At 41.9% G+C, this 15,952-nt stretch overlaps 1 protein-coding gene across 1 annotated transcript; it reads left to right on the top strand.

Annotated features, from left to right (window-relative positions):
• Positions 1-452: 452 nt before the first annotated feature.
• Positions 453-2,081, top strand: LOC142142599 (E3 ubiquitin-protein ligase TRIM39-like). The gene has a single exon (XM_075200474.1). The coding sequence runs from the start codon at positions 469-471 to the stop codon at positions 2,062-2,064; it is 1,596 nt and encodes a 531-aa protein (XP_075056575.1). The 5' UTR covers positions 453-468; the 3' UTR covers positions 2,065-2,081.
• The last annotated feature ends 13,871 nt before the right edge of the window (positions 2,082-15,952 follow it).

Below are 15,952 nucleotides of genomic sequence, written 5' to 3'. Positions count from 1 at the left end.
GTCCCAGCACACTACTCTATACTTGTATAACTGGCACATGTTGCCAATACAATGCAGTCTCGCCAATAAATTATATATATTTGTAACATTAATACCAGTTTCTATGAATGGTAAATAGTAAGACATATTGTGGAATACTAGCGTTAAACAGCCACAGCAATGTAACACTGTTTATCATGTTATCTGGTATTAATCAAATAAATTGTTTATTTAAGCCTTTTGAATATAAGATTTTTATTAGTGTCTTTTGTGTAATCCCTGCAAAATGTGTAAAATGTATCTTATTAAATTATCTTCATGGTTTGCAAAATATATACATTTTCCTGCGTGATATCTCTTTATTATAAGCCACGTCCCTTAGTATAACTGAGCCTATAGATATAGCCTCGCCCTGTGTAGAGAATGTGAACCCACTGGTTTCTGTGTGTGAGAGACTTTCACTTTTATTTCTCTCTTCTGCTGTCAGCGATGGCGTCTGCTGATCTGAGACAGGAGCTGGACTGTTCCATCTGCCTGAACATTTATACAGATCCTGTAACACTGAGATGTGGACACAACTTCTGCCGGGTCTGTATTGATTGTGTGCTGGATACACAGGAGGGGTCTGGAGTTTATACCTGTCCTGATTGCAGAGAAGAGTGTCAGGAGCGTCCTGCACTGACCAGGAACATAACTCTGTGTAACATAGTGGGGAGATTCCTGTCTACTCGGCCAGATCAGGAGGAGACTGGGATCTTCTGCACTTACTGTATTCACTCTCCTGTACCTGCTGCTAAATCCTGTCTGATGTGTGAGGCTTCTCTGTGTGATAATCACCTGAGAGTACACAGCAAGTCAGCAGAACACGTCTTATGTGATCCCACCACTTTCCTGGAGAACAGGAAATGCTCCGTCCATAAGAAGATCCTGGAGTATTACTGCACTGAGGACGCTGCTTGTATCTGTGTTTACTGTTCAGCTGGAGAACATCGGGGACACCGAGTGGAGATGCTGGATGAGGCCTCTGAGAAGAAGAAGGAGAAACTGAGAAATGTTCTGCAGAAACTGACCGCAAAGAGAGAGGAGACTGAGAAAAGAGTCCAGAGTCTGAAGGAGCGCAGGAGAGAAGATCAGCAAATAAAAGCTGATGTAACAGAGAGAGTCACTGCAATATTTAGAGACATCAGGAGATACCTGGTAGACCTAGAGAAGAGAGTCCTGAGTGAGATCTCCAGACAGGAAAACAGCGTTTTACTCCCAGTCTCTGATCTGATCCAGCAGCTGGAAATAAAGAAGGACGAGCTGTCCAGGAAGATGCGTAACATTGAGGAGCTGTGTTACATGTCTGATCCAGTGACTGTCCTACAGGAACCAGACACAGGTGACTGGTGTGATACTGAGGACAGAGAGAGACATGACAACCAGGTCCATGATGTAGGAGATCTGGATGTAGGTCTCATCTCAGGGATATTACACACAGGATTATCAGATTTAATAACATGTATAAACATAGGGATCCATGTGCAGGAAGCTACAGACATATTACTGGATATAACCACAGCTGGTAATAATATACATATATCAGGTGACAGGAAAACTGCATCTGTGTCAGATATAAACCAGAAACGCCCAGAAACAACAGAGAGATTTCAGTATAATCAGGTAATAAGCACCAGGAGATTTTCCTCAGGGCGACATTACTGGGAAGTGGAGATCAGTAAATCAGTGAGCTGGAGGGTAGGGATGTGCTATCCCAGTATAGACAGGAGAGGAGTTATGTCATACATTGGGTATAATAACAAGTCCTGGTGTTTGTGTTTGAGGAGGGGACATAGACATTACTTAGTGATACATGACAGTAAAGTGATTCAGTTACCTGACAATATCCCCTATGATAGAGTGAGAATATATCTGGATTATGAGGCTGGACAGATGTCCTTTTATTCCGTGTGTGACCGGATCAGACACTTACACACCTTCACTACCACCTTCACTGAGCCCCTTCATGCTGCATTTTGGGTATGGAAAGGTTGTATAAATATATTTGGGTCAGGAAATAGTAGAAATGATCAGAAATCTACCTAGAGACTGGTGACATCACAGAGAGGGGAATCAGATAGGTGGATCACTTACCCAATACACTGTAGACGTGGGTGGAGCTACAGCTGAGTCTTTCCTCCTGTGTAACCAGATGACCAGTGTGTTTGGATTTGTTCCCTTGTTGGTGTGTTTGAAACTTTCATTATAAAGATACAAATCTACATGTATGTGGGATTTCACCATCTCTGATCTCTGATTTGCAAATATATATGTAACCCCCTGTCACTGTGTGTAGTGTGGGGTGCAAAGGGTACACAGTGCACCTCCTTCTCAAGCCCTGGCTAGCTGATGGGCATGGGTGTAGATGATCAGGGGGTCCCTGCACATGCAGGTGTTTCTTTGTAATTAGTGGGACACAGGTAATGTCACTTTGGTGCAGTGTAATAGAAGTCACAATAATTTGGGCGCCAGACCATCTCTATAACAAACTCAACTCTTTATTTACACTCTTCCTCCAGCACGATAATCATAATGGTTGCAGAATATATACATCTCCTTACTCTCTCCAGCACAGTTCTTAATGAGAAATACGAATATGGTTGCAAATATCTTATCACTCCTCCTGCACAGTTCTTAATGTTATCCAGATGTTAAATAACATAATTTACATGTCTCTTGCACTCCATACTCACTGCAGATCACCCTTTCTGCAGGGGCACATGCATGGATGCTAATAGGCAGGCAGCCTCTCCTCCATGCAGCTCTGACACACTCTGTGTACCTCTCAACTGCAGCTCATCCCTCCTCTGCGGGGATGATGTCTCCTGTGCTCTGACACGTCACTCTGTGTACTCTCAGCCTCAGGATCTGACACTACAGCTACCATGCCTCTTGTAGCAGCCCTCACTCCAGGGCCTCTTCCATGCGAAGTGTCCCCCTCTCTCTTGGGTTATCTTTAGTGGCATGGAGTTCTCCCCCTCATCCAGGGCACACATTCCTTGCCCTGGCTCAGTCACCACGCTCAGACTTCCAGGGAATGCTGGGGGAGCCTGGGAGCTTCCACCCCAGGTCCCCAGCTACAACTCTCCTCTTCTGTGTCCCCTCTCTCTCTCTCTCTCTCCCTCTATATCCTTTCCCCCTTGCTGACAGCCCCTCCTTCCTCTCCCTCAGTCTCCAGGCTGGGCTGGGTTATCACCATGGTAACCTGTTTATGTAACTTTTCATAAACTATTAGCTTACCCTCTAGGTGACCCCTCCTGAATTCACAGAAGTACAGGTTTAACTAAAACACCACTAGGGGGGTGTTACATTCTCCCCCGATTAGCTGGGCACCCCAAACTACACCTAATGGGGCTGCCTAGCTAATCTCACTCACACCTAACTCACACCTAACTCACATATGACCACACACATGTAAACTCTTCTACATCACTATTGCATGAAAAATCACAGTGTAAAGTGAATACATACATAGCAATACAATGGCAGTATCAATATAAAACACATTTCACATTGCATACCCCACAACACCCCCAATGGATGTAAACATGTGAGTCACAGGTGTCCTGTTTTCTTTCAATGTACATTTAAATATGGCTTTATGCCAAAGCAATGTAGCACCTGCCCATGCCTGCCCATGTCTCCCCCCTCCTGGGTCAAAAAGAGACAGGTGGCTCTCGTGGGCCCCTCCCAACAAATACATCTCCCCCAAGTCACATATCAGCAATATATGCAGGGGTGGCATTTGACCAGCGGGGTTGCCTTCCCCCCTTTCTCTCCAACGTGGACGATCTGCCTTTCTTTGCTCCCCCTAATCCTCCGGAAGGGCAATATACAGACGTCACTTGCACAATCTGCCTCTCTTTGCTTCCCCAAATCCTCAGGAAAGGCAATATACAGACTGCATTATAATTACACCTCACACGTTGAACCTTTTCTTCTTTTGCTTCCCACTCAGCTGGGTTAAGTGGCACTACAAGTCTCAGCAACAAGCACACTGCTGCTCCATATACTGTCCCGGACAGAACTACTCAGCAAACAGCTTGCTTCACCTTCTCCTCATTACCCTTGGTCTCCTGGGCACCTAGAGACGGTCAGACATGGTGTCCCAAGGGTGTTACTCCGGCTGGGCACACTGCACTCAGTCCCTGTGTCCTGCAAGCACTTTCTCCATCTGTTGTGCTCGAGCCCCACGTTGGGCGCCATTATGTAACCCCCTGTCACTGTGTGTAGTGTGGGGTGCAAAGGGTACACAGTGCACCTCCTTCTCAAACCCTGGCTAGCTGATGGGCATGGGTGTAAATGATCAGGGGGTCCCTGCACATGCAGGTGTTTCTCTGTAGTTAGTGGGACACAGGTAATGTCACTTTGGTGCAGTGTAATAGAAGTCACAATAATTTGGGCGCCAGACCATCTCTATAACAAACTGAACCTTTATTTACACTCTTCCTCCAGCACGATAATCATAATGGTTGCAGAATATATACATCTCCTTACTCTCTCCAGCACAGTTCTTAATGAGAAATACGAATATGGTTGCAAATATCTTATCACTCCTCCTGCACAGTTCTTAATGTTATCCAGATGTTAAATAACATAATTTACATGTCTCTTGCACTCCATACTCACTGCAGATCACCCTTTCTGCAGGGGCACATGCATGGATGCTAATAGGCAGGCAGCTTCTCCTCCATGCAGCTCTGACACACTCTGTGTACCTCTCAACTGCAGCTCATCCCTCCTCTGCGGGGATAATGTCTCCTGTGCTCTGACACGTCACTCTGTGTACTCTCAGCCTCAGGATCTGACACTACAGCTACCAGGCCTCTTGTAGCAGCCCTCACTCCAGGGCCTCTTCCATGCGAAGTGTCCCCCTCTCTCTTGGGTTATCTTTAGTGCATGGAGTTCTCCCCCTCATCCAGGGCACACATTCCTTGCCCTGGCGCAGTCACCACGCTCAGACAGCCAGGCAATGCTGGGGGAGCCTGGGAGCTTCCACCCCAGGTCCCCAGCTACAACTCTCCTCTTCTGTGTCCCCTCTCTCTCTCTCTCTCCCTCTATATCCTTTCCCCCTTGCTGACAGCCCCTCCTTCCTCTCCCTCAGTCTCCAGGCTGGGCTGGGTTATCACCATGGTAACCTGTTTATGTAACTTTTCATAAACTATTAGCTTACCCTCTAGGTGACCCCTCCTGAATTCACAGAAGTACAGGTTTAACTAAAACACCACTAGGGGGGTGTTACATATACAATGCATTGGCTATGATGCATTGTATTGAGCAACATGTGCCAGTAATACAAGTATAGTGTAGCATGCTGGGACTTGTAGTAGTAATAACGGTAACACATTTAACATCGCGTTACTTTTGTGAGTAACGTGGCTAATTGAATATGCCCCATTAGGACAGGAAAATTACTGGTGAGAGGTGCAGAGGGGAGATAAGCTAACATATAGAACTGGAACAACATAGGCAGAATGAGAAGTCGATTGAGTTAGAGAAAGTATTAACTGGTACAAGAAGGAAGGAGATTGAAAAATAAAATAAATGCAGTGAGGGATGAGAGCTAATGAAAGGCACAGTAGCATAAAGAATTAATGCTCTAGGGAGAGATAAGTCACTTATAGAGTGGGAAGTACTAGTCAGCAAAGTGACAGAGAGGAGCAGTACGTTCACATAGGTTGGAAGGAGGTAATCCCAGCCCTTTAACCAATCCAGGTTGATTCACATATCTTGTATCTATAACATACCTGCCTACTCTCCCGAAATTCCCGGGAGGCTCCCGAATTTTGGGGAGTCCCCCCGGACTCCCGGAGAGTAGGCAAAACTCCAGAAATTTGCCGGAATTCACGGCAGTAAATGGAGGGGGCGGGGCTTGTTTTACAGTGCGATTGCGATTAGTACTCCACATGTTATGACGCTATCACACGATAAAACAATATTAATCAATTCAATTTACTTCATCCAATTATTTGACTTCGACAGCTCCACCCTTTAATAGTGCACAAAACTATCAACTTAAAGATTTTAGTGCAGGATCTCAGTAGTACGTTTCTGTAAAGTATGTCCCCCTTTACGTATGACCACACTGTCTGTGGAAATCAGTCAGGTTACCATAAAAGAGAGTCACAATCCTAGAAACAATCTTCTTTTCCTATGGAACATATACCTTTGGAGCTCGGAGTTAACCTTTTGTATGGCCTTCACCCACATAGGTAATACCTTATCTGGAAGGATACAAGGTACAATAGAATATGTATCAATATAGAATATTCTACCACAGTTCTTCATGCCTCACGTGTTCATCTGTCCGAAGCATGTCTTTTAGCTTAGATGACATTTAAATAATACATGTTCACCAATAACATCATCCTATGTCTGTCAACAATGTCGTTTATGATCTCCTTCAACCTGTCTTAGTAAAGACACTCTTTATTAACACTTGTGGGGCGGGCTATTGTCTGTTTGTTCTTCCCAGTCTCCCAAGACTCAAGTTTCTTTGTACGTGAAATGATGATCGACCTGCCAAAAATTGGGAGACTTCAATTCTAAGGGAGCTACCTGTATTACCTTTCCTCTACTGACCTCCCACCCCATAATTCGGGTACCTCAGAAATATTTAGTGGAAAGAGAACTAGTCCTACTTGATATAATCTCTGAGGCACGTGAGAGCACATCAGCACTCAGTTTGGTCTAAAACCTTACCCTCCCAAGAATGATAATCATTCTCAAGGATGCCCGCTCAAGTCCGAATTATTACTGGACTGGCATCGCTGGATGCACCTCTCTTCCACTATGGGGTCAACGTACTTACGGGCGCAATACTCCTCAGACAATAGCCCCTCACACTGTCCCCGAGCTCCAAGGTTAGCAAATTTTCCTTTTACTGCTGAATTGGATAGAGTAATTGACTGGAACAATTTTGCTAACAACATCTCCTTCATCTCCACCTCCTCAATATCACTACCTGAACCAGCCTCCATCACCTGTTCATATTTGAAAGAATAGACTGTCCTGAAAATAGAATGAGATGAGAGAAACACCGGACAGGGAAAACTACCACTTCATGCTAGACAACTGTCTTTTGCAAAGTCCTTGACTCAGGTGTTGTTAACTGCGATCTTGGGTCTTACTCACCAGATTCATGTGTGTAATTGGAATTTTCTCTGGGTGTTGACTCCGCTGCAGTGGGTGGAATGGGTACAAGTGTCTCTCTGCTACTCCTAGGGATGTGATGCTGGTCATCAACACTTGGTACCTGTCTGTCAAACAACTTGAGCGTAGGAAATTAAAGTCCATAACATTCTCTCCCAGTGCAACATCATAACAGATAGTGTAACACCTCAGGAAACAGTGTTTTGAACGTCCTTTGTTGCTGTCTCACTATTTGCTTTTCTTTTCAAGATCTTGAACAGTCTCTCCATTATAAACTCATCACAGGAAAAGTCAAAAGTATTTCAAAAGGTGACAGGCTTAAGAGGCAGCGCAAGATTGATTCTGAAAGTGGGGAAGACTAGTGGCCAAAGCGTCCGACCACTCCAATCTAGTTTAAACCATCACTCTATTCAATTCGTTCTAGATAGTACCGTTCACTCTATTTTCCCACTGGCTTGTGGCTGATCAAAAGTATTTAACTTACTATCACTGCTCATTATAACCATTATCTAAAAGCTATTACCAGTTAGAATGAATACCCCTATCACCTTCTATATAACTCTAGGGATAACATATCTACTAACAAAAATCTTGAATATGACACAGCAATCTTATAAACATTTCAATAAGCTTTAACTTAAATAACAGCCACCTCAGTTGGTAACTGTATCACTGTCACAAGTTCTTCATGTAATGTGAGTGTTCTACTCATGTACTGCTATTGTCATAAAAGTTTCTCAGTCGCCTCAACGTCGCCCCCTATTCTAGGAAAACACTGAAAACCAATGTCTATCAATTGATTTACCCTCTGCCAACTCAAATGCCATTCTCAATCCCACAAGTTCAGTTACCTGGCTAAGTGAGGAGGGCAAAGGGGTCAATTTTTATAGCATATTCTTCAATTATAACAATATCCAGTACATGTCTATCTAACTATGAAAAATATAAAACATGAAAATTTTAAATTTTCTAAAAGGTTTCACGTATGTCAGGTCTTGTGGCAAAAATCTTAATCAAATGTTTCACACAGAAATGCATATTTGTATATATACCTAATTTCACCTTCAACTAGTCTCCTATCTCCTTCATTCCACCCTTTGTGCATCTAGAGGCAGACTTTGTACACTTTGTTCAGGAGACATATGTAGTTTAGGCAGAATTTAGGAGGGCAGATACCACATGCAATCTACAAAACATGAATCACATTTCCACTACAAAATTCCTGCTTAAAATCAGCATCTTCTATAAGCATAGAACAAACCCTTAGCTACTTCCGTGACTATGTCAGTGTAGTGTGTGTATCCCTAATTCTGTCCGTTGTCAAAAATGTCTTAGTCCTGTGGGTGAGACAAAACTCAAGTATTGGACCTTTGGGACAGAGTCTATATATTTTGTATCTCTTTATAATAAAAGAATGAGATACTGACAGTTAGAAATGTAAAGAATGGGGAAATAAGACAGCAAAGAAGAAAAAGAATACTGAAGTGACCTGCAGAACAATAGAAAAGCAGAAAAGCAGAGGAGATTTACAGCAAAATGACAGCTGGATTGGGCACTATGTGGAAATGGCTCTACTATTTCACTAATCCCCTTGGCACTTAACTAATCTATGACCCCTCCCCCATTCTTATTAAATTTAATGGAGTTAAATCATCCATCCAATCCAGTGTCGTCCATCAGCTCGTAAGGAGCCCAGTAAATATCATAATAACCTATATACCTTGCCATGGACTCGTGACTATGATGGAGAAGTGCAAAATTAACCCTTTGTGACGCATACTCTGTATCTCCCATGTGTGTCTTTCTGGAATACATAAAACAACATTAGCAGCAGAGTACATGCACACTTCATTTTAAATAATAAATCTCAACCAAATAAGTTATCATAGGCCACCGCAGTTCGAAGAAAGAGTGTTACAATGACCCATTGTTAACTTGTCTTTCAAGGGAAAAATTTGTACTTCTCCTGCAATCCCCATAATTACTATATATATATATATATATATATATATATATATATATATATATATATATATATATATATATATTTCTTTGGCTGTCCTTATCTACAGAAGAACAGGATAAAAGTATCAAATAAAGAAATCCAAACATTTTCATTTCTTTACTTTCAATCCTTATCATCGACCAGCGACAGGAAAATAAACACAAGACAACAGAAAACCAACAAACAACAAAAAAAATATATACATTTAAGTTACTTATCCTTAACCCTGAACAGTTACACTTAATACAGCTTAACAGTTAACTTACCTGTTTGTAGAATTACAGGTATGACCTGACCCCTAGTGTTGGCTATTGTTCTCCTGCAAAGCATTTGCTGCTATGATGTGTGTAAGCAACTGTTGAGAAATCTCTGAGACTTGTGTGCGCCTTCTTTGTGGGTATCTATGTGATTCCACCTTAGATGGCCCAAATCTCTTTGCTTCCGCTCTTGTTCTTTCTGTATAGTTCTTTGCTAGGTGTCCTGTTTTAGTGCATCTAAAATACTTCCTCGACTCATGTTGTTTCCTTTCCTTATAACAAGTGTTATTATACTGTGGTCGTGTGTGCAGGCCATCTAGTGCTTGGATACTTACCATCAGTAACCTATCACTTTGTGCCTCTTTCTGTTTATTTATATTTTTATCATGTTCTATAACTGACTCCCTGAGAGCATCTACTGTGATCCCTCTCCAGTTAGGTAATGAAGTTTGCACCCTGATTTTCAAATTTTCCTTGACGCCATCCATTAAAACTGAAACAGCAACCTCCCTGTAATGCACATCATCCTTTATGTCTGATAACCCAGTGTATTTGGTCATTGCTACCAGAGCTCTAGAAAAAAAGCATTTTCACTATCCTTTTGTTTGATATTAAAATTTTTACTCCAGTTCACTACTGGAAAATATATGGCCAACTGTGAGATTATATGTTTAATATTCTCCTGACTGTCATAATCTGTTAAAGACTTCTCTTCCTCCAACATACAATCCTCAATAAACTTTTGTATATCAGTATCGGGAGGAAGACAGGCCCTCAACAGCACTCGCCAATCTTTATTATTTGGCTCATGTGCATTTCCTAAATCTCTAGCAAATTTCTGACATTTGGCCAAATCTTTCCTAGGATCTGGGAAATCAGACATAATTGAAGGCAGCTCATATCTAGTCCTAGGACAATGCTTTGCTACATGTCTTATGGGAACTATACCATCTTTGTCCGCTTTCCCATTGGGAATTTCTATTGTGCGGACAGGATGTAAACCTATCAAATCCCTACATTCAGGATCAATTGCTGGAGTTTCAGTACAATGAATGTTCCCCCTATTACTTTCTCCAATACTCTCAACAATTTCAACCACTGCCCCTGCTGGTGGGACCGCTCCCTTTCCTTGTCTGCGTGGTGCCTCTTGCACGTTAAGAGCATGGGCAATGGCTGAAACAAGAGTGGGTTCATCATCTTCTTCAGAAACATTACCGTTAAAATGGCTTAAATTACTTCTTTTTTTTTTATCATTTTTGGCATCGGCTGTACTTTTCCCCTCGTCCGCATATAGCGGCAGGGGCACTCTTGCACTCGCTTCTCCTTGCTTACTTCTGGTACGCGCGCGCTACCCTGCCACGTGTTTCGTTCCTGTTGCCACAGTTTTAAACAGTCATTGTTTTTAATTCTCTGCTTTAGTGATTTAATCAAACATATTTTATCTTCAACAGTACATAATACCTCTGAATCAAAAGTTCCAACCTTGGGAAAGGGTTTCACACACTCATTGGTCATCTTGACCCTCTTATCACAGTACGCCATTGCGTACGCACCATATTTTACACACATAATATACCTTGCTGAACCAATCGGCCCTTCTTTAACCAGCACCTCATCGACCATCTCTAACGTTTGCTTAGAAACTGGGAGAAGAAAAATATCAACCCTTGCAATATCCTGCATTTCCAGCACACCTGCTGAGTACTTTAGAACTGGGAGAACGGATTATTGAAGAATATCAGCCTTTCCAGCGAATTTCCTCTACACCGTCTACAATTGGCACAATCGTGCGGTCCGATCGCACAGCTTACAGGTACTAAGCTATGTGCAGGCTTTGCGATTGCAATTGGGACTACCTGTTTTCACCGTATACCTTGTATACTACCTATTCACGGTATACTACCTATTTTCACCGTATACTACCTATTCACTGTATACTACCTATTTTAATTCTATACTACCTGTTTTCACCGTATACTACCTCTTTCACCGTATACTACCTATTTTCACCGTATACTACCTTGCTTCACTGTATACTACCTTGCTTCACTGTATACTACCTTAATTCACCGTATACAACCTACAACCTTCACACAATTCACAATTCACATACATTCTTGTTTTCTGTGCAGAAAATTACATTCCCTAAAGAATGTAATTACTTTTCAGAGGTTTTAACAATTAATTTCACTATAAAATACAACAGGACTATCTATCAAAATGACTGATTAAACACGTGGCAACAATACAGGAAATGCATACGCTATGCAAAACAAATCACATTAAATTGCACAATGACAACAAAAAGAAACATTTTTTCATTCTTGTCCCTAGGTTCTAATCAGCGCTCCTTGGATTACATAAAAAGGACAATCGGTTTCACAACACAGAATGATAAACAGGTTTTGAACACAGTGCTTTCTTACTCATACATGACGCGTCTCCACCCTTTGTTGAGGAACTGAAATCCGTAGGCTTTGCGAATCTTCCGGTAGAGTGATCTCACCGCTCAGAGTCCCCAAATTATTAAAGTCATTTTATCGCTTACCAATAATCATTGTCCACTGCGATTTGTGTGGTTCCAACACACAATCAGATTTAATAGCAAAACACAGCAGAGTAACAATTCAATAAAATAAATACAGCCGATACATACGCAGGCGCTCTGAATTCAGAATACCGTCATTCAATCCTGAAGTCTGTGGTCAAGAAGACTGCATAGTGGGCTCAGAGCCTGGTTTATATACAGTTGGTGTTTACATTGAAAACAAAAGAGATGGCTTGGCATGTTTCCATTGGTTTAGGCTTCAGGACAGTCTGGTATAATGCAGGTCACTGGTCAGTTCAAATGATGCTCTCCAAGGGTGGGGGTCAGCTCTCCAACAGCTGCATACTTATCTTCCTGCCGAATAGCTGGTTAAAACTGGTCTATTTACATTACACACACAATACCATTCTGATCATTAATTCCCTATCATCCATAACTCGCATACGCAAGGTGCGATTTCTTAGCCGACAGTAACGGATCTCTGAGGATAAATAGGGGATCAGAATGATACCAAACATGATATGTTTCCTGTATCCTGAACCTTAGATCTCAATAAAGTGCTTTTAACATTATTATATTCAACTATAAATTCTACTAAATCTGACTATAAATGACTGTGTGTTGGAACTATTTTAAGGTGAACTATTTACAAGTGTACGTGTGCGTTATTTATTGTGCAATTGCGTCATAACACATGGCGTACTAATCGCAATCTCACGGTAAAACAATATTAATCAATTTGATTTACTTCATACAATTATTTGACTTCAACAAACCCCCTCTAATTCAGAGGCTGGGTGACCGGATCCCAAAGCAGCAGTCTCCCTGTTGTTGGAGCTCTCCGGGCCTCAGTGTGACTTGCTGCCTCCTGGGATTCGCAGAAGGAAGTACGGTCTAATGGGTTCCTTTGAATTTTGGAGGCACTATGACACGTCCCTCCAGCGTGGGTGTAATGTGGCTTTCAGCTGAGCTAATGTGCAGCGGCTTCATTCCATGGGCTGTGCTTGGGGTCTGCTGCAGTCCTCCCACTGAACCACCATGTACTCCTCCCGCACCACAGAGCTCTAATCCCCACTGGACCACAAGGGCAAGTTATAATACATGTCTTTATTTAAATAAACCAGCTCACAACTGCAAGCTAGTTCTGGATGAAAATAGGGCCCAGGGTCCTAAATTAAAAGAATTATATTTTGTTCTAGTAAAAGTAACCTCATATATATTTGCTTATAAATAAACAGGCTAAGCGGGGCGTTATTAATTGGTTTATGGAATTGTATAGGAAGTGGTCTATACTTTGCAGGACTATAGAATCATTTAAAAGATGATTTCAAGGGCGGAACGGGGAGGGAAAGGGGCGTATGCACATAGTCAGTGCATAGCAAGGGCATGCCAAGGTTACAGCCCTATTGGGGCAGGTGTAAGTGCTGATTGCTAGTGATGACGGCTGTGTATGCAGCTAGAACGTGTGTTTGAAATCAGGAGCAGCTGTAAAAATGTATTTTGTGTACAGTAGACGCTTATAATTTCCAATAAATGTATTTCAAACAGAAACAAATGAAAAAGAGAAAACAATTTTTACAATGATTTTTCATTAATGACCGTTTTATTTACAGGTGAGAATAATTGAATACTTTTCTTTCTGTGCTTTTTGCTGGGACTTTATATTCCACATTTGCATTGTTCGTATCCAGCAGTGTGTTGTGTCTATCTCAAAACAGCAAGTACCGTATATGCTGAGCGTACCTAGACCAGTATTCAACAAGAATCGTTTCTTCAGATCCGCTTGGACTTGAAGTGCGTACACCTGAATTACAGGCGTTTTTAAACAAAAAATAAAAAATCACAATACGTATTTTGCGTGCCTTAACCCCAAATACCTTACCTGGGCATAGAACTGCCTAAAAATATTCAGGGCCTTTATAAGCTCCATATAGAAAAACTGATCGAATCATCAGATCGTCATTTGCAGCACTTGTTAACCTCATTAACATGATCACTTTCCCTAGATTAATTTAATCTCTACAATTGCAGACAATAATATCATCCATAAAGGATGAAACAACATTAACCTTGGCTTGTAGGCAATTTATCTAACGCAACAACAACAAAAAACTGAAAAAAGCCTGGTAGTACTGCAAAAATCTAAATTAAAAGGAGCACAAATCTTCCTAATATTAAACTGTATATCCAAGCTGCTATATGAGGATATTTAAAGGACTGGATTAATTACCAGGATCATCATCATCATCATCATCATTTATTTATATAGAGCCACTAATTCCGCAGCGCTGTACAGAGAACTCACTCACATCAGTCCCTGCCCCATTGGAGCTTACAGTCTAAATTCCCTAATATAGACACACACTCAAACACAGACACAGACAGACAGAGAGACAGACAGAGACTAGGGTCAATTTTTTTTTTATAGCAGCCAATTAACCTACCAGTATGTTTTTGGAGTGTGGGAGGAAACCGGAGCACCCGGAGGAAACCCACACAAACACAGGGAGAACATACAAACTCCACACAGATAAGGCCATGGTCGGGAATCGAACTCATGACCCCAGTGCTGTGGGGCAGAAGTGCTAACCACTAGGCCACTGTGCTGCCCCAGGATATGTTTACTAACCTAAAAAAGCCAAGTAGGGTCTTTAGTCACTACTATTCATTGTTGTTACCACTTCTTTGTAAGTAAAAATGTCAGCATGGATTGGTATCTCACCCCTTTAACACGTGGGTGAAGGTGGGCATTACATCTGTATATTTAGGATGTAAGCTCTCATGAGCAGGCCCCCTATCCTCATGTTCTCCTTCTACTATTCCATCACCCTCTGTACCTCGAGGCTGCTCCCCTAGCCCTGTTTTCTTGAGCCCAGGCCTACTTCACGTTGGATATTACCTCTCTCACAGTCCTGTTAACTAGTAGCTGTCTGGTGTTTGTATAACTATATTTAGTCTAATAATGTATTACGTATTGTGTTATGGATCATTGCTGTCTGTGTATTTTATACTACTGTAAATTGCATGCATGGCCCTGCGGACTTTTTGTGGAGCCTTATAAATATAATATAGTATTAATAATAATATGCAGTTTGTCTGACAACCATGAGGTCGTTTTATAATTAAATTTGCTATCTCCCCCACTAGCAGTTCTGCAAATCCAACATTATATAACTACAATCCTATCTAAACTTAGATAGGTGTAATCCCTTGGTTGTGTCCTTCAGGAACAATCAGAATACCGGAATGCCACAATGGCCGGTGGACTTCCGGCAGCTGAAAATTTAGGTGATGAGGAACGCGCTACTATATTATACACATAGCCTAACTGCTAGTGTATACAGGGAAATGTTTTTTTAGGATTTTCTAGAGGGGTTACACTTCACCCTTCAGGTGCCATAATGTTGGTATAACAACTACACCTTACTGTCACAAATGCAGGAACCTTAACTCATCCTTTTTCCACTGTTTACAGGACTGTCCCTCAGGGAAGGAATTCTGATTGTGCTACACAGGATTTGGCTAATTTCATCCCACTATCCTCAGAATGGACTGTATTGGATTTTCCCAACACCACATCCAGATTTACTACAGAATCTAGGAAGTTACTTCTCGTGGTTTCAGTAGCGACCCAGAAAATGACAACAAACGCCTTTCATAAATGTCCCCTGTGTCTATCCAAAAGCTGCAACATAGGCAATGCTCTTCAAATCAGGGGGTAAATGTATTAACCTCCGGTTTCTTCAACCCCGCGAGTTTGGCGTCTTCGGCGCTTAAATTTAAAGCGGCGCTGCCTTGTAAAGGGAAGCTTCCCTTTACAAGGCAGCGCCGCTTTAAATTTAAGCGCCGAAGACCCTGAACTTGCGGAGGTTGAAGAAACCGGAGGTTAATACATTTACCCCCAGGACTGTCCTGCCTAAATCGGGATATTTAGGAGATATGATGGACACAATAGGTGGTTAGTTCTGGAAA

The sequence above is a fragment of the Mixophyes fleayi genome, chromosome 3, assembly GCF_038048845.1.
Source record: "Mixophyes fleayi isolate aMixFle1 chromosome 3, aMixFle1.hap1, whole genome shotgun sequence".
NCBI lineage: Eukaryota > Metazoa > Chordata > Amphibia > Anura > Limnodynastidae > Mixophyes > Mixophyes fleayi.
This window is presented reverse-complemented; position numbering and strand designations above follow the sequence as displayed.